Here is a 24,088-nt window from a genome sequence, read left to right on the forward strand (position 1 = left end):
TTAATTTCCAAGAGAGAGATTTTCTCTTACAGGTTAAGATCTATTTTATTACTTTTTCATCCCTTAATATTCAATACAATGATTATCACCATTCAAATACATAGAATCCATATAAGATTTATTTATTAAATAAAAAAATTAATTTGCAATAATGATCAAATATGTGTTAGATATTAATGAATGAAAAAATAATGAAGTGGAGCCAAATCCTTTTTTACCATAAAGTTGAATGCTAATTTTGTTTTTGCACTTTTGCACTACGTCTTTCTCTGATTCTGAGCGTCTGAGTCTCAGCAGCAGCAACAGTACTGTTTGAGTTGAGAAACCCCACCGGCTAAGCACAAAATCAATAGCAAAAAAGCAAAGCAGAGATAAAAAACTCAACTTTGTCTTATTGCATTGCATTTACAATTTGACGTGCTCCCTTCCATCTTTCATTTGAGAGGGGACAAATGGTCCCCTGCCTTCCCAAACCCAAAGGACTAACTAATGCTACAGACCTTAACCCTCTCTCGTCAGCCGTCTCCAGAAATAAATCCCTCAACTACCACACTCTTTAACTTTAAATACTATATATAATGCAATACAATACCCAAAAGTAGTCTGCGAAAAGAATCACAAGGAGCTGCAAAGTGCATGCCAAAGTAGACAGCCGCATAATAATAGCATAAAATTAAAAGGGGTCGTTCTTCCTTTCGCTTTCAGTTTCAGATTTCAGTACTCAAAGCAAAGCAAAAGCCCCCCTTCAGTTTCTATTTTTTACTGCCTTTAATCTTGTTACTACTGCTATTACTGCCATTACTTTCTTGGCTTGGACTACTGTGCTTGTATGGATCTTTGTGTTCTTTCTGCTATATTACTTACCTTAGCTTTCCTATTACCAACATGGAAGCAAATTTCTCTACTCCCTTGCTGTGCTTCTCATCTCTCTCCTTTTCTTTTTCCCTTTCCCTTTCCTTGCTCACTTAACTATCTTTTTTGTTCCTTTCACTCTCAACTCTCCTTACTATCCTAAGCTTTCTCCAGAACACGGTATGCCTTTCGAAGCTGTCCCATGCTTCCTTTGCTTCTATGTTGATTGCTTCCAGTTCCACCCCCTTTTTATCTCTTCCTCTTCTTCTGTCTCTCTTCTTTACCTTATCTTGACACTGGAAGCTCTTTCACTTTGAAAAGCCTTGTTTACAATCTCTCTATACATTTGTATTCCTTTTTCTAGGTTGTTTTCCAAAAACCAACAGCTATACTTTGTTCTCTTTCTGAGTTTTGAAATATCTAACAAGGAGGATGCTTATGAGAAGCAATCGTTTTACTTTGGCTGTTTGCATTCTATGTTTGGGTATTTGGTGCTGTGGCCAAGCATACAATACTGAAGAAGCAGCTCCCATGGAGAAAGCTGAGCAAGCCGCTCTGTACTCTGCCATACAAGGCTTTGTAGGTAATTGGTGGAATGGCTCAGATCTCTATCCGGATCCTTGTGGTTGGACTCCAATACAGGCATGGTTCACCTCTTGGTTTTAAGTAGTAACCTTGTCGCAATTGCATTTACCATCTCACTCTTTAAGGTCAATGTTCGCATGTATATCATAATATATGACCGAGGCGGATGTAGTCTGCTTTGCTTATTTATCTTGATTGGTTCACATTAATTATTTGATACATATATAGTTAGGGTTCTCCTTTATTTAAGCAAAAAAAAAAAAAAGAAAAAAGAAGAGGGTGTAAAAAGTCTCTTCCTCCAGACTCCAAAACTATACACGTTTATCACTTTTCTCAGTAAATTGATAGAAAAGAAATTATTAGTGTTGCTAATTGATAATGTGGTAATATATATTATTTTTTTCTGCAGGGGGTCTCCTGTGATATCGTAGGTGGCCTATGGTATATCACTGCTTTGAGCATTGGTCCCTTTTATGAAAACTCACTTGCTTGTGCCACTAATGTGGAGTTTAGGCCACAGCTCTTCCAGCTCAAGCACCTAAAATCTCTCAGCTTTTTCAATTGTTTCGTATCTCTTAGACATCCAATTACCATCCCTGGTGATAAATGGGAAAAACTTGCTGGCAGCTTGCAGTCAATAGAGTTTCGGTCCAATCCAGGTCTCATTGGCCAAGTTCCTACTAGCTTTGGTTACCTCAAAAAGCTCCAATCTTTAGTCTTACTAGAAAATGGGTTAACAGGACAAGTACCAACTAATATCGGCAACTTAACCAACCTGAATCGACTAGTCCTGGCTGGAAACAGGTTTACAGGTCGAATCCCAGATAGTTTCGGAAGGTTAAAGAAGCTGTTAATCTTGGATTTAAGTAGAAATTCACTCTCCGGCCATTTACCTCTAGGTCTTGGTGGTCTGGCATCACTCTTGAAGTTTGATTTGAGTAACAATCAATTGAAGGGGAAGCTGTTTGCACGTAATGCATATCTGAAGAATTTGACCCTTTTAGATGTGAGAAACAACAAGTTCTCAGGTGGGTTAAACCAGCCAATTCTAGACATGCATTCTTTGGAAGAGTTGATGCTGTCTTGCAACCCATTAGGTGGAGATATTATGAGGCTAGATTGGCAAAGTTTACAAAGTCTTGTGGTGTTGGATCTCAGTAATGTAGGATTGAAAGGTGAAATTCCTGAATCCCTATCTGGATTGAAGAGACTGAGGTATCTGGGACTTGGTAACAACAATCTGGCGGGCAATCCCCCAGCAAAGCTAGCATCTTTGCCTAATCTTAACGCACTGTATCTAAATGGGAACAATCTGACAGGAGTGCTTAAATTCTCTGAAATATTTTATGGGAAAATGGGAAAGCGTTTTGGGGCTTGGAATAATCCAGAACTCTGCTATCCAATTGGGTCAATGACAACAAGGAATGGTCCATATGGAGTAAAGCCATGCCAACGAGGTGTGACTTTGCTCGACCCTAATTCTGGGGCTAAGTTGGGGGATGGAAACTTGAACAACAATTCCCATTTCGTCGCCTCATTGGGATTCTCAAGCAATGGCATTGATGGGCTGCGGCAGTTAATTTGGGTAGATACATCGATAACAGTACTACTATTGAATCTTTTCCTATAGATCCCTATTTTGAAAAAGAGAAGCTAGGTAGGCCTCATCATTCACCTTTTCACATGCTTCTTTTTCTTTTTCCCATCTTGTAATCCAAACATCAAGCTGATATCGTTTCACCCTCCATACTTGCTAGAAAGCCCTAATGCCCATGTCTTCATTCTCAAGTAAGGTCATTTTCTTTTGGGAAGTATATATATATACTTTCGTTTTAATTTGTAAATGAGATCAGGTAAGTCGATTTTTATTTTATAGATATGTCATTTAATTAACAAATTCCAATTATAACCAACTAATTTATTGATTTAGATTTTAATCATTTTTTAATCCAACAATTAAATTTTGCAACATTCTTTTTCCTCGTGTGATATAATAACGATATTAAATATCGTGGTGTAGGATTGGAGTATTTGCAATGTTATTGTGTCCATTTTAATGTTTTATTGTTAGTTATAACGTAATTTAATTTTCAAGTTATTAATCACTAGAAGTTATTGGTGAATTTAATTACGTAGTTATTAATCGAAACAACAATTTATTATTGTGACTTGTTAATCAAATGGATATAAATAGTTTTTAAAATTCAAAATTAGGCTTTTCATTTTATTTGTCAGATTATGCAAAAGAGCTTACTCAATCATTGGCTTAGAACGATAAGTTATTTGATATCCCTTTTGTTATAAAATACACCAAATGGATCAGTCAATTTAGTTTATGAATTTGTCTTTTTTTTTTGCTAAAAAAAAACCTTTCCCTTTTGTTAACGAAATAAATTGGCCCACTAATTATTGATTCTTTTATTAACAAAATGATTGGAGGGATAAATCCTTTTCCTATAACAACCATAAATGGGGAGGACAATGCTTATGCCAATCGAACTAAAACTCGGTTATATTGGTTGGAAGTGTTTGGAGTTGAACCCAAAACCAGTTGCCCCTCATGTCAACCATTAGTTGTTTGTAGGTGATATATGTTTAGTTTACTAGAATTGGATAAATTGAATATATTGTTTCTTGTAACAAGACTGAATATATGGATTAAATCAAGTAAGTGACTATTAACCAAAAGCATGAAAAAGAAAATTAATTGTGAATGATAACCAGAAAGTCTGATTTTGGTTGTTGATAGAGAAACTGAAAAGTAATTGGTATTCCAAGGCATGGGGCGGTTAGGAGCTTTAATAGATTGAAAGTGAAGTAAGGGGGAAAGTGTAGGGTGAGCAAAGGCTAGTGTGGGTAGAGTTGCAGTGCTCTATCCTACGTTGTTATTTTTAACGATGATACGAGAGTTGGGACCAGACTACATTTTACTCTTAAAACATCCACATATAATAATGCAAACCTTCTGCCAGCTGAGACCGTTATCTGTTCTGCTTCCTTTCTTCTTCTGCCTATAGACTATGGAGAGAGGCAGACAGCATTCTGATCTCAATCTCTTAACCCTAAACCCAACCTTACTCCACCTCTTTAGTTCCATGGACCCTCCTCTTCTACTTTTAGCCTTTTTTTATTTCACGATATCAGGACTCTTAACCTAAGCTTATTTTCCAAATCTCAGTTTTATAAAGGTAGAGATTCAAACCTCACATGCATGAATTGATTACATTTTTACAATGAAATTTGATATATTCACACACTCGGGTGGAAAAGAATTATGCAAAATTTTACTTTGTTACAAACTAAAAGAATAATGATAATAAACAGCATTATAGTTAAAAATTGATATAATAATAAATTTAATCCTATTACATTATATGAATTTAGTTATAATTTTAAAAATTAATCCTCAAAATTTACAATTAATTTCAATTTATTCTAATTCTAAAAAGTTTAAAGAAATATATAAAAATACATAAATATTTTCATAAAAATATAATAAAATTAAATTATATATAATATTAATATTAATATTAAATAAATATAATTATATACTATTAAATAAAATAAGAATCCCCCACTCCCCACTCCCCACCCTCGTCCCCCTCCCCCATCTTTCCATGCAAACTTCAAATGCCATCGTCATGCAAATTTCAGCCTCTCATTATACGTTTAAGTCATTTCTCGGTGACATAAAAAACACAAGGAAAAAAAACGTAGGTTCTAAGGAACTAGAATCTGCAACCACTGAGCATTGGTCTTAGGTTGCTAAATACAGACAGGGACAACAACCTGGTCGTGTGTTGCAGTGTTGGATCAGGACCTTCAGATCCTGATTAGTTTTATCTACCATTATTTTTCCCTTTTATTTTACAAATAAACAAGGAAAGAAATGATGTATTTGAGTTTTTGTGCTGGAAACTTTGGGTTGTGGAATTGTGATGAGTATAATCCTACCCTTTTGGAGGAGCAAATGGGGGCCATTGTTAAAAAATATAACCAAAGATCGATGATGGGGGTGGGGGGAGGGGCGACAGAGACGGTGGTGGGGGAGGCCCGGAGGAGGAGAGGGAGAGAGGTTAGGGTGGGGGATTTTTATTTATTTAATATTAATATAAAATTAAAATTATTTTTATATTGTTTTGAAAATATTTTTTTATTTTTATATATTTCTTAGAATTTTTTAGAATTAATATCAAATTGAGACCATTTGTAAAATTTGGGAGTATTTTTTTAAAAATTATTATTAAATTGATATAATATGTAAAAGTTGAGGGATAAATTTATTATCGTACCAATTTTTTAACTAGCATCAGCTTACTGTTTTTGATTTTAACGGGAATGACTAAAATGATCAAATTATGAACGGGAATGACTAAAATGATCAAATTATGTAGCATGTGTGCTTAAATTATAAACTTTTTAGCTTGAATGTCTAAAATAAATTTTTTATAATTAAGTGATTATTTATATAGTTTACCTTAAAAGTTATAAAATTGAATATAAATCATAAAATATAATAATAATAATAATAATAATAATAATAATAATAATAATAATAATGACAAATAAGAAAAGATATAAATGAATGATTTACTCAGTGGCGGAGTCAGGAGATTAGCAGGGTCTTGGCTCCCCTAAAATGAGAAATTTTTTATTTAGACTCTTTATAATTTATAAAATTTTAAATTAGTAATAGTAAAATTATTTATCTGGATATTCATAATTAAATGATGGGACAAACCTCTGCTATGCAAAAAAGGAATACAGCCCATGTTTGCTCTTCCGTGACAACATCTCTTGATACCCATCAAATTATCTCCTTCCTTCTAAAGGTCCTGAGTGCAACCAAATTTTTGAGGAAAGATATTTCATTATATATGCACCCTTTTTTAATAAGAGGTAAACCTTTAGTGAAAATTTTTAAGTTATTTAAATTGATGATGATCCTAATTTAATTTAAAAAAATTTTGATCCAATATAGTAAAATGAAGTTTGAGCCAAATTAAGTTGAATAATTATGTTTAATTTAAATTAAAAAAAGTAAATATGTGAAATTAAAAAGTTAATGCACTATTTGATCTTGAACTTGGTTACTTTCCCACACGAGTATCTAGACCTTTTTTTTTCCCTAAAACATGACAGCTTTTTTAATTTGGTAAAGTGTGATGGCATAGTTCAATAAGATTTTTTCACCACTTGAAAATTTTATAATTATTTAATATATTTTTAAAATTTCAAGAGTGCCATATCATTACACCTTAACGCAATCCAAGTTTAGGAATCAAATTGAGAAAATTTGTCAAGATTAATAGGGACCAGAAAAGATTTAAAGACCAGGTTGGAAAAGTTTTCAAGTTCAAAGATTAAATATTACTTTACCCCTAAACTTAAACTTTGTTGGCATGACTAAATTCTAACTAGATCCCATAGATTTAACATCATATACATTTGAAAACATTTTAAAATAAAATAAATGAAAAAAACTTAATAACTCAGTTGATTAAAACCTTAAATTTATCATTTTAAAAACGCATATTTTTTCGTATTTTAACTTTCTTATAGAATTTTTTCTAATTTCATCTCCTTTCTTTCTTTTTCTTTTTAGAAAATCTAAGGATTATTTTGTAATTATTTTTGAAAAGTTACTTAGTTTTTCTTTATTCGAGTTTTTGTGTTGTAAAAATTAGATTTGACTTAAACTCAAAAAGTTGAATTACTTATTTAAGTTTATTCAAAAAACTTAATAGCTCGAATCAATTAACTCAAAAAAAATGTTTTCAAAATTTTAATTAAATTGAGTTTTGGTTACTCACTTTTAATTGAGTTATACATTGTAACAAGTCCAATTAGCCCGCGCCCGCACAAACCAAAAATAAACTATTTAACCTAATGCCCACAGTCTAGTTTTTACAAACCCAAGTAATATCAAAACTAGCCCGCTAAACCTAAGGCCCAATAACCCATATACCTAATTCAACGAAACCCTAAAATCTAGCAGCCTCCAGCACAGCATCTAGTCGCCGCATGACTCTAAACCAGCCCTCCTCCACGCGCGCCACGCCTTGCGCGCCGCACCTCCACGTTCGTACCTGTAAAAGGACTAAGAGAGTCCAATAGCAACAAAAACAGTGTAAAAGTAGGGAAAATAGGAAATTTCGGGCTATAAAAAGCCCGAATTTATGTATTTTACACACACGAATGAATCAAAAGAAATCAGAAAAAAAGCAATTTAAATATCAGTCATTCTCAAAGGTAGTTTTTTTTTTATATTTTTCGGCTTATTTATTTATTTATATTTATTTTTGTTTGTTTTAAAGAAACCGAAAGTAAAAAGGGTAAAAATTGTACCTTTATTGTGAAAGAGGTGCCGATTCTGATGAAAATCGGCGTTCTTGGGTTCCGAGAGTCGAAAAAAACATTTTTAAAATTTTTCGCCCACCGCGGACGGTGGCACCGTCGCTGGTGACCGGCGGCCGCCACGGTGGCCAATGGCCGAATCCCTGACCGGAAATTGGGAGGAGGGGAGAAATGTTGAGAGTTTTTTTTTGTGTTTTTTGAAGAAGAAATGAGAAAATGAAGAAAAAAACCCTTTTGATTTATATAGAGAAGCAAAACGACGTTGTTTTACTTTGGGGTTTAAGAGCCAAAAACGGCGCAGTTTCAGGCACTTGACCAATGTGGTGACCCGACCCAGGGGTAGGATTCGCGTGTTTTTGAAATTTAGGTTATTCACCCTTTCGGTCCTTCCGCTTTTTTGGTTTATTTTAATTTAGTCCTTTATTCTTTTTTTATTGATTTGGCCACTAAACTTTTGCGTGTTTCAATTTAGTCCCTGGCTCGCTAGAAGGGACATGTGTCCAAGGAATTGGGCTATTTGCCCATTTTGTCCTCAACCTTGCGCGCCATTTGACTTTAGTCCTCTTTATTTATTTATTTATGATTTTTACCCTTTAATTTCATTTTTTGTCCCGATTTAGTCCCAAACCAGTTATACTTCAATTTATTTTCGCCGATTATTTATTTTAAATTGTTCTATTATTATTTACATTAGTTTTTTTTTATATATTATGCATTTTAAACTATATTAAATTATTATTCATTTTATATATCCATATATTATTGGTTTTAATTCAAGTTTTATTTTAAATTTCATCTATATATTATTTATTATAAGCTATATATATTTTCTCCGTACACCCAGATACGAAGGATTAGCACCCTCGTAACGCCCAAAAACGAGTTTGGGAGTCAGTTACTTACGATGTTTCGATTTCTTCATAGAAACAAGATGACCAAACTTTTTTTTAGTTTTCAAATTAATAAATTTCAATAAATATTTTAAAAGGAGAATCATTTTTTAATCTTTTTCATTCGACCTTAAGACATTAAATAATTAATTCGGTACCAATTTTGGGCGTTACGAGGGTGCTAATCCTTCCTCGTACGTAACTGACTCCCGAACCCGTTTTTCTAAAACTCGCAGACCAAAATCATTTTTTAGGTGATCCAATCACACTTCAATAAAAGATTGGTGGCGACTCCCAATTTCGCTTTAAAGGTCGGCCCCCTTTTTTGCAAACTAAAAATGGCTTCGACATACATGTTACATTATTTTCGTGTAAAATTATTGTATCCTTTTTTCGAATGATATATCTAAGGGCGTCAATGGGGCGGGTTTCGTAGGATCTCGCCCCGCTTCGCACCCAATTGGGCGAGGATGAGTACAAATTTCACGAGTGGTGGGGCAAGGATAGGGACAAAAATTAGACCCGTCGTGGGTAGCATGGCAGGCGTGGGTATGACCTCGTACCCATCTTATCCCCGCTCGCCCTACATAATATAATAAGCATATTTAAAAAATAAACATTTATAAAAATTTAATTTTGATAACAATACTCAATTAATATTCACTGCTATTTATTTTAGAAAAAAAGGAACGCACTCCACAATTTCTCACCAGATTTTTAAAAAAAAGAGAGTACTCAACACAGTTTCTTATATGGAGGTTCAAGCGAAGTTAAAGAGATACAATGCTCACAATTGATAGAAGAATTAGAAGATGAATCTGATATAGAAGTAATGGGAGTGACATGTATTGATTAATATTTGGAATTTTTGCACTTGTGTTGCATTTGAAGACATTTATGATGTATTTGAGATATTGTTTGTATTTGGATATTATGTAACGACTTTATTTTCTGAATTTTTTAAACTTATATTGATATTTTATTTACCAATTAAAGGGTCGCGACTTTTTTTTTTAAATGGTGACATTTGAAATAATGTTACATATGTGGTGGGAGTTCGAAGGACAGATATTTCATACTTTTTTCATAAAAAAATTGGTTTATATTTATTTCACCGTTACTTGTGAATATATTATATGAAGTGGGTCGCGGGTATAGCAGGAATTAGGTGGGTTTGGGGATCCACGTGGGTGGTGGGGCAGGGATGCTCCCCTCGCACCTGCCTCGTCCAATTTATATCCCTAGATATATCACTAGAGGTGTTCATGGACCGGCTGAGTTCGATACAGATTTAAGCATGATATTAATACACTTTATATTTGCTCAAACTTGATTCAACCTGAAAAGTAAGCCTGAATTTTTTTTTCAAACCTGCTCTCATGTTTATAGGTGGATAACCGAATAATAATTGGTATAGATGGATTCACATGACAAGACTGAAGCCCAATAATGCATGAAAGCTCTAATGGAGCAAACCTTATCCATTAAAGTACAGAAAGTGTTCCATTCGCATTTTATTACAGACATCACAAACGCAACAATCAAGTATTACGGGTGTTCTACTATGAAATATTAGCCTAACCATAGATAACAGTTCATCTTTATAATAGCTACCCTGCTGCAACAGGTTATAAAAATTCCTAAGGCTGCCCACTAATGAAACATGTACTAAATTTTCAAATACTATCACATCAGGTTAGACAGTTGAAATAGTAATTTGTTGAAGGAAAGAAAGAGGATTATAGGTTAAAACGCAATAATTGAACCTGTAATTTAGAATAACATCAATTCAAGCTTACATCAAAGGAAGAAAAAAAACAAAACCAAGCTATTATTTAGCTGCTCCCTAAGCTAATCTTTGACATTTGTGACAACCAATTTCCTAATTATATGTGTATTTGGTAGGAAAAAATATTACTTGGCTGCTCCCTGAGCTACCATGTATGAAAGCAGTTGGTTAGATTGTTGGCTCTTCCTTCCTTGCACAGCTGCTCTATTTGATTAACTTTTGTAATGAACTACAACATTTTAGCTCAAGGAATGAGGACTAAGGTAAACTAAAATATGAGATTGATATTGGCTGGCAGTGAAGAAAAAAAAATCATAAACCAAGTCCCTTTTGGAAATTTTAGAAGCACGGCATGAGAAAACTGCTTTGTAGTTTTGACAGGGCAAAGCTGACAGAGACCAGAAAGTGCCACCTTGACCCTGAGTCATCCTCGATCTGGGATCAGCTTGGGTTGGTGAAATGGACGATCATTTAACTATACAACTAGTGTAAGGGCCACATAAGGGGAAAAAAGGTCATTTAGTTATTTTTTTTAAGTTATCTGTTCCACAACAAAGTCGTGCCATATGGCAATGTATTGCTTCAAGTGTCAACATAGCCAAAAACCGTCGTGTATTTCATGCTCTCAGGCAAACCTCAAAGTTGACAATGAGGAGTTTTATAATAAGCGCTCAGGAAGAGTGTGATAATTATAAAAACTATTTCCTTGATCTCCGGTATTAGGCCCTGTGGCTGTAGCTGTGGGATGTGAATGTCGGTCTCATTGGGTGTTGATGATATCCTAATATTTTTGCCTAATTTTTGCTCCCGGATTAAAGTCGAACGCAAAGCACGTTGACATTTGACAATTGACACATCTTGAAATGGGCACCTACCCACTTGGCACATGTTCAATTCCCCAAGGCGCAAGGCTAGGCTAGTTCAAAGTCATGACATGGACTTTTCCAATAGTTTTTATTCCCTTGATTATGTAATGCAGCCAAGTTAAGTTGACAAAGTTGCAGTTGAGGAATTTCGTTATGCAGCCGGTGGCTGTCCATGAGATTAAGATAAGAGAGTTTCTTGTAAGTTTCTATTGATTTGAATATATTTCTACTGGGAATTGTATGCCGAATACAGATGTCTATCAATGTCAGCTTGAATTTGTAGCTTTGATTTCTTTCTTATAAGACCTTCCTACGCAAATGATCGCCTACTGCACACTATTTTCATCTTTAAAAAAAGGATTTATTTATATCCACACAATATATTTCTATGACCATAATTCCTTTATACTGCTAATGAAAATAAATTAAATTCTGGGTTAGAAAGCTCTAGGAACCTTTCAAAATTATGCCTCTAAAAAGATTGTTCTTCATATTAATCATCAGCTTTGAATGGTCAAGTTCATACATAATGGACCATATATACACAAAATCATGCTTTTGAGTTTCGAGTGTTGGAAAAGGCAAAAGAGATAGCAGTAACAATTGCTCCTCCTGTCGTTTTCACAAGGCAAAGGCAAAGCACAGAGGCATTCATTTTTAGAAATTAGACGCAGCCATAACGTACCCTTCACTAGAGTTGGCACGACTGCTATCTTTTTAAGCCATTCTTTCCCCATCAAATCATGCATGTCATAAAGCCCATCTACATACATGCACACATATATGTTCATTCTTACCGTCTATGAAATCCCATTTTTTTTTTCTTTATCTGCGTGCGCTACTAGGTTATCTTTTGTCAACAAAATTAATACAACTTATACAAGTAACATTGAAAAAAAAAAAGAAAAAGAAATCATATAAGACTTTCCTCTCTGCCAAACAAACAGAATGGTTAGGTACACCATATATCGCAGGCTTTGGATTAGAGTGGACCAGTTTGTACAGTATAATTATAAAAAATGGGTCATGTTGTTATTTCTTTTTAAATGGCTTCATCTTCCACTTGTTTACATTTCAATTAGCCACGCAGAAGTGATAGAAATTTCTAGGAATTTCTGCCTCTCCTGCTTAAAATCACAAAATCGTACTGCCAAGTAACTTTCAGATCAAGAAACCAGAAATTTAAACAAGATGAGAAAAATAAAAAATAAAATATCATAAACTAAAAGTCTATGCCGGCACCAAATACTTACAATAATTCATGACTCCAAAAATGAAAAGACTTTCAAAAATAAATTTCCAAAGCGTTGACAAATCTTAAATCAAAATTTCCACAGTTCATTAGCGTGCGTTTCACTCTCTTTAATTTCCTCCTCCTTGCTTCCCCATTTGCCACCTTTGTTTTTTCCTCCTCCAATCACCATGCCATAATTATACTTGTTATATATAAACAAAATCTTTCACCTTATATGCTAACTTGTCTCCCCTTATACCAGTAAAAAACTACAAACCTTTAAAAGCTCTTCTTCTAAAACCCTACTCCCACTTCCCAAATATCAAAAGCGATTTGTTTTCTCTTCTTTTTCAAATGGCTCCTTTATCATTGGCACTTCCTTTGCAATCCAAGAAGATTTCATGCACAAGGCAGCAGCTTTCCAATATCATATATGTCGTGTTTCTGATTACACTTCTTGCTGGCTCTAGTTTTGCCAGGCCTGCCACTAGGCCTGGCAAAACCATAATTGTGGACGATACAGTTTCCATGACCGTGTTCCCGAGAAAGTACGAGACGGGCTTTCGATACCAAGGACAGATGTTCAACTTCTTCCCCAAAGGGATCCCTATACCACCTTCTGGTCCTTCTAAAAGACACAACTCTGTAGTCGATTCTACTCGAAACTGAGTAGGCAGTCCTTTTTTCTGTAGTCTCAACTCTCAAAGCTTCTTTTTTCATCTTTCCTCAGTTTTTTTTCTTTCTTAATATAGCTGTTAGGATTGTTTGCAGCGAAGGGCTTGTTTTAGGGGGGGGGGTGATTGAATGTGAAGCCCAATGAAATCGGGTCAAAAACAGAGCTCACCCCTTTCAGGCTTTTTGAGATTTTTACTTAGATATACTGTATAGAAATTATGATTTGTTTGTTGAAATTTTCTACTGGTATTCGTTTCAATATTAAAAAAAAAAATTGCAGCTGTATGTACACTTGGTCGAAATGAATTCAATTTTGTGATGAATTATAATGAATCAAATGCTTTTTTTTTTTTTTGCATATTCTTTGTACTAAACAGGGACAGTATATGGTTATCTCCCTCTCTCTGTTTTTGGTTTTGACTTTAGATTGTGAAGAAAAGCCAGCTATGGGATCTACTTTCATTGCAGTAGGGGAGAAAGCTCCAATGGTTGCGTTTGGTATTGGTATAGACTATAGAGTTGGGCGCCTTCTTGGCCCACTTAATTGGGGTCGTACATTCAATGAGGAATATAAAGGAGCCTTGTTTTATATTCACTATTTCTTTATACAAACATCAAGAAGTATTGTCCTAGTTTATTTAGGTTACGATATGAATAAATAGATTTTATGAGGCCTTGTGTGCGCCCCCAGACGTTGTTAATTACGTTGAGTGTGTTGCTTATTTAGACCAAAAGCTGTGTATTGGAAAAAGTGGAGGTTGATGGCAAATTTCTTCCCCACGTGGAAGGCAAATTGGCGAAACTTCATGAATTCTGATTTCGGGCATTTTCATTGAAAATTGCGAAAGGAGGATGATAGTATAAGCCTAAATAATATTTTAGATGTAACCGTGAACCTCATGCAGCTATAAGAATTTTGCTTTTCATATTTGTCACGTTTGACCATCTAAGATACATATATATTAAATTAAGGAGGATTTATACAAAATTAAAATAATAATAGTACGGAAATGCCACCTTGACCTTAATTCATGGGGACAGGTAAGATCTGAACCTTCATGTTGATGGATCATGGCATATACTTGCTTAAATTTTGGAGACATTTTCAACCACTCTTACTAATTTTTAAAGGTTAATTACAGTGAGTTAATCAATAAATTATTGGAGAAAACAGAGGTGAACTTCTTTTCAAGTAATTGGATTAAGTTTGAATCTGAAGTCATTAATATTAAGAGTGTTTTATCTGAATACTACCTCTTATCCGAACAAGATTAGACTTAAAGTTTAGAATGAATAAAAATACTTGTGGTTATACTAAAAGAATGGAAATATATCCCTTGACTTTTACTTCATTTTAAAATGATGTGGACCGATTTATCTTCATGTAATTATATATTAAATTCTTTTCTAGAGTTTAATTAAGCTAATTTGGTAGATATAATTATTCTATCTTTTTTCACTTGATTTCAACGTTACTCAAATTTGCATAATTTGAACTAAAACTTCTCTAATAATTTCATGCTAAACAAGTTGGAGCTATGATAGTATTGTAAACCGTAAAGAATAGAGATGAGAAATGGGTTTGGTTTGAGTAGGCGGCTAAATATAGGCAGGAATATATAGCATCTCAGACTTCACTTTTGGGATTAAATTTTAGTTAATTGGTGGGTCCAAAGTTCTAAATTCATGCATATATAGGCATAGGTATCGCACGGTCATATTGAAAACGTTTTAGTTCAAAACTCTTGATGCTGCTGCAAGTACAAGATCATCCCCTGTTTTTGCAATGGCCGGATTGGTTGTCTGGCAAAGCTCCAAAAACAGCTATCAGATTCTGTAACTAGCTCTCTAGTGATATATTTTAGTGCTATTTACAGGCGGGCCTGACAATTTTATAGCAAAGGAAATAGGCAATGAAGTCAGTATACACATGAATGGTGAGCAAGCTGTTGCCAGACTTGTTCCAAATCTAAAATCAAACATGAGAATGCATAGTAGAGTATCCAGAATTGCATTTAGACTGACCATAAGCTATCCCCTAGATTTTAGCTCTTCTTTAAAGAACAGGATTAAGCGGTTTCCACGCGCAATAAAATCCAAATCTCTAAACGAAGAAATTTCCACACCTTCCTTTTCTATTATTGTATGTAATGATGAGTGTTCAATTTTTTTTTTAATTGTACGAAGGTTAGTATTCATACCATACAAATAGAGACTTACTCTAATTTTTTAGTATGCTTAAAATTTAATAATTTAGTATCAAAATTTCAATAATTTTTAAAACTTTAACAGTTTTACAAATTGATATACGGACTAAGTAAATCAAACTCCCACAATTTCAAAAATATAAAATTTTAAAAAACTAAAATTGTTTATCAAACAAGGAACCAAAGTTTGAAAGCTTCAACCCCATTTTTTTTCGTGAAAATGAAAAGATGAGCAAGAATGTCTTATTTTTCTTTTAATTTAATATATATACTTTCATTAACTTTAATTAATTACAATTTATTGAATTAAATTATAATTAACTAAACATCAATCTAAATTAATTAAACATAGTGGATTGTGACGTCAACCACCATCGTTTGATACATTTAGAAGGGTTCAATTGGTTAATTGATCTTTCGGTTAATTAAAATTCTATAATGATTAACTTTAATTAGCTATTCAACTGATAAAATTAAGGGATCAAATTTTAATTAAATATTATATTAACTTTACAAATATTAATTAATAATATTTATAGAATCGAATATCGAAAATGAGATTCTAAAATCACTATTTCCGATATCACTGAAAAATAAACTATTACAATACAGACAAATTAACATATCAATCCATGTCTGAAACACAAAAATTCCTGCTTAATCAAAATCTAGGCACCCAAGTAAAATTTGCATGCACATCATTTTACATACCTCTAAATTTGATCCAAAAGTTCAAATAAAAACAAATCATTGTGACAACATGACATATAAGCGTCAAGAGACCAAACTAATGAAAAGTGTCGATATAAAATCCAACTAAGATCCTTGTACATGCCCAAACTAAAAAGAAAACTGCTAAAACTTATTACATATCAGAGTATAGTCGAATGTACCCCTTTGCTAAGGTTGCTTGAGCCTCACAAGATACGAATCCTCAATACCTGCGCACGAAAACAATGTTCAGTGGTGCAAAACATATCTCCAAATATATTATATGCTAATACTATATTGTAAAGCATACTAAAACAATATTAAAGTTAAATATTATCAGACTCTATTAATCATGCTTCAAATAAGAACACAAGATGACATTATTACATATTAAAAGTACATTAATTAATAATTATATAATTTTCATAGCAAAACTAACATTAACATGTTTGAAATCATATCACAAGATCGTCCTAAACTCTAAACTCTAATGCTCAATTAATCGAAATTAAGCTCATAAATGAATATATGGATATTCATCCAATTCTTCGAAAAGATAGTGCATAAGTATAAAGAGGTACACAATAACAAAACTTCGATACATGTTGAACATAAATTACCAACCAAAATCTTGAGGTTGCATAAAACACTACAAAACAAATCTCATGAATGCACAAATGCTAACCTGAAACACAATATCAATGACTCAAACATACATCCTATGACATGCCAACTATACCAAAAACTATCTAAAGTCGTTTAAATGGGTTGTTATCATATTAAACATAATTTGACATTTACAATCTAGTCACTTATAGCACATGAATGAGCAGCATCATAATTCCAGTAACCATTTTCCTTTAAGTAGAATTTAGTCATTAACACGAACATTCACTCCATCAAACATAATACTAAGTATATGATCACATCATTATACCATCATCAACCATACATAACGTAGGAACAAATTCTAAGCATTTCAATTTAGATAATAACATAAAATAAATTGGAAATTAAATTGCACAAATCGAAATCGCTCAAGCTTCTGTGATTTTCTCCTTCCCTTCGATTTTGAATTTTCATCGACCTCTTTTGCTTCAAAATCATTATCAACATAACAAGTTAGCATAACAATAAACAAAAATCAAAGTCGCTAAAAAAAAGCATGCGTTGCAATCAAGCGAAACTCCTTCTCACTTCTAAATTCCTCTCTAGATAACTTTATCCGAAACTTAAATCTAACCTTAAATTCATACTTTAAGAACCTAAAACTAAGTTTAGAACACTAAAACCTATACTGAGAACTCAAGATTACAACACATTCCTTTCAACAATGACAAAACTTGACAACGCACCTAAGACTTCAATCAAACTTGAGATTTGACATTCTAAAGGTATTCTAAACTAAAGAACATCAAGAATCTAACTTGAAAACAACCAAAAACCATTGAATCAAGCCTACTCTCATTATAGAAAAAATAACGTAAATAAAGAGAAAAGAGGGTAAATGCTTAAATCAAATCTTTCAAAGCTAAAGTCAATTAATAAGGTTTGAAAATCGTATTACCTTGCTAAACATCAATGCTTGGATCCAAGAAAACTCAAGAATCAACTTTTTCCTTCAACGGAGAATTTTACACGAAAGTTAGAATTTTTTTTTTTGGAAAATATGATTTTCAAAAGATAAAATGTTAAAATGTTTGGATAGAAATCTACTCAACAAAGCTTGCATCCTTGAAGTCTTGTTTATGAGAAAATAATTTGAATGGTGAAATGAGAAATGTTATATTGTTCCCTCCAACCACTCTAGACTAATGGGCCAATTTCTATTTATTCCCTAATCTAATTCTTATATAAACCCTTATAAAGCTCTAAATCTAATTTAAATGAATTTAGATATTGACCCAAAGAATTTTACAACCCTTGTGATCAAGTCCTCACTTCACTACCCACTAATTAATATCAATTAAAACATAATAAATGCACTAAATATTTACTACTTGACTCACAACTCAACCTAAGGCTCATTCAAGAATAGCTCAATTCATAATTTCGATTCAAAATCGATCTTTTTCCGATTTTGGAAAAAATTAGGGTTTTATAAATGACTTTACAATGTTAACCCAATATTGCCTTTAATGACCCATATTTACAATTCTAGCCCATACATAGAATTAGGCTCACATCAATACCCTTCTTGCAAAGAATCCTAGTAGTCAAGGATTAAAGCTTGTGATCTCATCACCTTCATGACCATAGGCGTACAAAATAGTCGTTATAGGCATGTACATCTCCTAGTAAGTAATGAAAGAATGATCCAACGGAGAGAGGAGTTGTAAGAAATGGTTCCAATAACAATTTAATCTTTTTTTTTTATATCGTTTAAGTGATGATAATGTGACATTTTAAAATAGTGTCACATAATTACATGCTTTTCTAAAGAAAGAATTATATAAAAATTAAAAATTTTTTATGAATGCATGTTTATAATGAACTTGGACAAATGAACGTTCAAGTTCATCCAAGTCTAAATAATCATTTATCTAGATTAATTTTAAACGCGATATTTTAAATAATTTTATATATATATTTTTATAATTTTATAAAATAATAATTTCAAATAAACTCTCACCTTATAAAATTTTTTGAATTTTGAGGAGATGAACTTAGGTGTCCATTTGTTCAGGTTAATTATGATTATGCACTTTTCAATATTCTTTTACATTTTTCTTCATTTAAAAAATTAAAATAAGTTTTAAAATTTTAAAATTTTATGATTTTATATATATTTTAAAATATTTTTTATATATTCTATAACTTTCAACATTTTTGATTAATTTTATCATTTTTATAAATTTCTATTTTGAATTCCAAAACTTTTAAAATTTTCTATAATTTTAATTATAGATTTAAAAATATTTTTAGAATATCCAATCACCTCTTAATGTTATTAAAAAAGAATTAATAATATTAAAATTCACACGTAAATGGATGGAGAGATGGATAGATAGGTAAGGGACGTGATGCTGTGTTGATATCTTGCTGCGGTAGTGTTGTGGGACTTGGGGAGTAGTGGTTGTTTTGTGGTTTGGACGTCTGTCCATCATCATAGTTTCTGTTTGAGTGGGCTTTACTCCATTTTGTTTTTGTGAGTTCTAAGGGCCCAAGGGGCTTGACTCGGTCATACGGAAGTTGGGTATTTTAATTGTTTCCTTTGGGTGTCGGTCTGGGCCTCTAACTAAAATAATAGTAAGTTTAGAGTCACATGCATGTTAATCTGACTTTTCAAGAACTTTGTATAAGATAATAATGTGCTACTGGCTTATTATGTATGAAAGTTATCTTATCAGAGTTGCAATATTTTCATAACACTATGTACTTGGACAATAATGATTGATTTTGCTTGGGATTGGAGTTAACTGCGGTTTATTATTATTTTTTCAATAATTTTATTATAGATTTTAATTATATCTAATCTTTTTAACATAATGTCTAGAATTATTCATAGTCCCTTCTCAACCTATAAATAGGAAGATAACTCGTTTCAACGCACTCAAACCCACGTCTTCTTACATTGACAACTATACTCATACTAATCAAATTAAAACTCAATCGATAACTGATGTTTGTTTAGATAAGTACTTCCTAATGATACAATGATTATTAGGTGAAATTAACCAATGATGTACTTGTTCTAACTAATTATGCTTTAATACCATTGATGATCTGGAAAGGCTAATGTGAATGTTAATAAATATTTTAGATTTCGTAGACGAAACTACTAAGATGGCACCTACTAGCAGGATATCTATACCTTAACTAAAAGCCATCTCCTAAACCAATAGAATTTCGGAATTTTGATTTGAGGGTGTTTGATTAAGCAGCTAAGCAGTGGGGAAATATGATTGAAAGGGTAGTTAACAGATAAAGTTTTCCATTCTTTCTTTGTAAGTTAAAAGTTTTATTATAAAAAATTATTTTGTTATATATGTTAAAAATTAGGGGAGAAGATTACATTAACACTGCTCAACCAGATTTCAAAAAAGGAATTTAATTACTGCTCAGGTACGTCATTAGAGGTATCCATCGGAGTGAGCCTAATAACTAATACTTCATATTTTATAGGCTTATTAAGAAGGCAGATGCTAACCACAAGGATTTTTATTTTTAATTTCTTTACTTGAGTATTTTTGAGAGTAAGCGAAGTATTATTGTAATTATTATGTTATAGTTATTATTTTTAGTTTTATATATTGTGTTTTAATTTATTTTATATTTTGCATAATTTATTATGTTAGTTCAATTTAGAAAATTAAATTGTGTATTTGTGTCGGTATATCATATATTGCATACTTCATATCTATCTTACATAGTAATTCATTTTGATTCTAAATTTATAAACTTAGAAGTTAAATTAATGCATATAATATATATTTGTATACTTAAATAAAAGTTATCTAAATGCATGAGATAATTTTTATGGAGCGGTTGTTAAAACTTTTGTGAAACACCTATTTGGTACGGGTTTGAGTCGTGTTACCCTCATCCCTTACCTTAATATTTTATAAAAAAAATGACTGCGAATGATTAATTTTTAACCACTTGTGTCATTAAAATTATTTTGGGGATAAATATGTATTAGGTCATTTGTTATGAATATCTTATTATTAAGTGGATGTCCATCAAGATCAATATAAGCTTAGTGTACTTTAGGACTCTAATATTCATTAGAAGTAGAATTTTATTTTATTTATATTTCTTACATTTATAAATATAGACTTTAGAGAAACATTGTAAATAACTTATTGATCAATAAAAATCGTTCTCTTTTGCACTCCTATTTCTTGTTCTCTATTCATTATTTATTTCATAACATATTATCATCACGATACTCGATAAAAAAAATACTGTCTAAAAACTCGCCCACGAGAAAAAACTTTTTTAGCTTCTTTAAGCGTTAGTCGTTTGAGATTTTTTGTCAAAATTTGTCAGGGAAAAGAAACCTACTGTTACTAAAGAGAGTTGAGCTTAGGTCCCAAGTCTCCATGGTCGTTTAACCACTTATCTACGCACGAACCATTACTAGTTTATTTTAAGAAACTTATAAAATCAATTGCTGTCAGAGAAGAAAAGAAAGAAAGATCGCTATACAAGGGAATCTGTAATACCCCTAACCCATATCCTTTGCCAGAACAGGGTTACGAGCATTACCAAAATTTACAGATCAATTTTAGTCATTTAATATCATTTAAATATTCATATCAGAATCTAATCATAATCAATCATATTGTCCCTTATATGAGCCCTCGAGGCCCAAAATATGTATTAGAAACAAGTCGAGACTAAATCGGGTACTCAAAGAATTTTTCACCAAATATCAAAAAAAATTTTAAGGTACAGGGGACACATGCCCGTGTGGTCAGGCCGTGTGTCTCACATGGTCAAGAGACACGCCTGTGTCTCAAGCCATGTGGACATTCGAAATAGGGGCACACGGCTGTGTGTCTCACACAGTCAAGAGACACGTCTGTGTCTCAGGCCGTGTGGACATTCAAAATAGGGGCACATGGCCGTGTCCCAGCCCGTGTCCAAATTAGGGTGCTTACTGACTTGGGTTACACGGCCAAGCCACACGCCTGTGTGCTAGGCCGTGTGAGCATACTAACTTGCAATAAATAGGTGCAGGGGTCACACGGCCAAGTCACACACCCGTGTGCTAGGCCATGTGAAAAATTTTGGGTATTCTGTTTTGAAATTTTAAAGATGCACGGGACACACGGCTTAGCACATGAGCGTGTGACTTGGCCGTGTGACCCAAGTCAGTAAGCACCCTAATTTGGACATGGGCATGTGGCTTGACCGTGTGACCCAAGTCAGTAAGCACCCTAATTTGGACACGGGCTGGGACACAACCGTGTGCCCCTATTTCGAATGTCCACACGGCCTGAGACACATGCGTTTCTCTTGACCGTGTGAGACACACGGCCGTGTGCCCTTATTTTGAATGTCACAAATAGCTGAGACACACGCCCATGTCTCTGCCCATGTGGACGAAAATAGGTCATTTCTAAGGCCACTTTTCTCACCCAATTTGTCTTTTACCTACATTAACACTTCAACACTTTCACCATCCAATGCAAGACATTTAACTCAAGTCAAAACCAAGTTTAACACATATCATAACACCCCATATGTCCAAGTATTCAATCTTACCTAGATGACCATATAAATATATATGCATATTTCTCCAATCATGTTATCTCAAACCATTCATCAATATACCCATAAATTATCCATTCTTAACCATATCAAACACAACTAACATGATAAGGACACACATATTTACATATCAAAATATGTCCAACTCAAGCCATTCTAATGGCTATTTAACAACAAAATATTTTAAAGCCAAAATTGGCCAAATTACCCTATACATGCCATTATAACCAAAATTAGTTTTCTATATATACCGAAATGGGCTGATGGATAGTGTGAGATATCTCCGCCAAGCTTCCAACCCAACGAGCTTTTAAAGTACTATAAAATAGAGGAAATAAAACAGAGTAAACATTTAATGCTTAGTAAGTTTGTATAACGGGAAATTAACTTACCATTCATTTACATTTAAGTATACAAAATACATCCAAAGTAAATTGGCTAATAGCCCAAACACATAACTTCATCAAATATGTTAGTCATTTATTTCACATGAATATCAAGAAACATGTATGAGCTCATCAAATATCAAATTTCCATGTATTCTGTGTATATATAGATAATGATTCACTTTGAATTCATATATTTTCTCATATAAGGATTTTACCCGTTGAATCATTTAAAATATCGATGGATACACGGGTAGTACACATGAAGTGTACAAATCTGAAATCCGTCAATTCATATTCGGGAATGCTCATACAAGCACATAAACGAGAAGCTCTTTCGAGCCATATAATGGGAAGCTCAAGTGAGTCGTGTAACGGAAAGCTCTGGAGAGCCATTAACGGGAAGTTCAAGCGAGCCAATATCGAGAAGCTCCGGAGAGCCATTAATCGGGAAGTTCATGAGAGCCAGTTATCGGGATGCTTTGAAGAGCTAATTATCAAAAAGCTCATAAGAGCCATAAACGGGAATCTCGTAAGAACCATATAAGGGGTAGCTTTGGAGAGCCATATATCAGGACGCTCATAAGAGTTGTGGTATGTCCACAACATATGCAGGATCACAACCAATTAGGATGCTCCGAAGAGCTATTAACGAGAAACTCGTGAAAGCCAAATATCGAGACACTCGTAAGAGCTATGGTGTGTCCACAACACATGCAGGACCACAACCAATTTAGGAACCCTGTATCCATCGAATTTCATTTGTACAAACGGAACTTAATTCTTGTCAGACATTGTCGGATATGTGATTGATTTTCATATATGAAAATTACATAATTCACATACATAACATTCAATTTAAACATATAATTATACAATTTAGTTACACAAACTTACCTCGACAATATTCGTGAACTTGTAAGCTATTAATCCAATACTTTTTCTTTACCTCAATCTAGCTCTGTATTAGGTCCATCCGGATCTATACGAATGAATTTTAACATCAATTTATATTCAATTCAATTCAATCCACATCTTTGGAAAAATTACCATTTTGCCCCTATATTTTTATTTAATTACAATTTCGTCCTAGGCTCGAAAAAATGAAATTCATGCAATCTAATCCTTATTCCAAGCCTAGCCAATTTTTACATATAACATTAACATCCCATGTATTTCACAAAATTTAGAATTTTTCATAAATTTTACATCTTTTTGATTTAGTCCCTAAATCATAATTTCATCAAAATTCCCTTTACAAAAGTTGTTTATCTATCAACAACCTTTCAATTTCTACCATAAAACTTCATAATTCAA

General features: G+C 33.0%; 1 protein-coding gene across 1 annotated transcript; it reads left to right on the forward strand.

The window, feature by feature from the left end:
* The first annotated feature begins 607 nt into the window (after window positions 1-607).
* Window positions 608-3,340, forward strand: LOC105764583 (piriformospora indica-insensitive protein 2). Its single transcript, XM_012583218.2, has 2 exons — window positions 608-1,494; window positions 1,847-3,340. The coding sequence occupies exons 1-2, from the start codon at window positions 1,285-1,287 to the stop codon at window positions 3,065-3,067; spliced, it is 1,431 nt and encodes a 476-aa protein (XP_012438672.1). The 5' UTR covers window positions 608-1,284; the 3' UTR covers window positions 3,068-3,340.
* The last annotated feature ends 20,748 nt before the right edge of the window (window positions 3,341-24,088 follow it).

The sequence above is a fragment of the Gossypium raimondii genome, chromosome 12 (genome assembly GCF_025698545.1).
Source record: "Gossypium raimondii isolate GPD5lz chromosome 12, ASM2569854v1, whole genome shotgun sequence".
In the NCBI taxonomy this organism is placed as follows: domain Eukaryota; kingdom Viridiplantae; phylum Streptophyta; class Magnoliopsida; order Malvales; family Malvaceae; genus Gossypium; species Gossypium raimondii.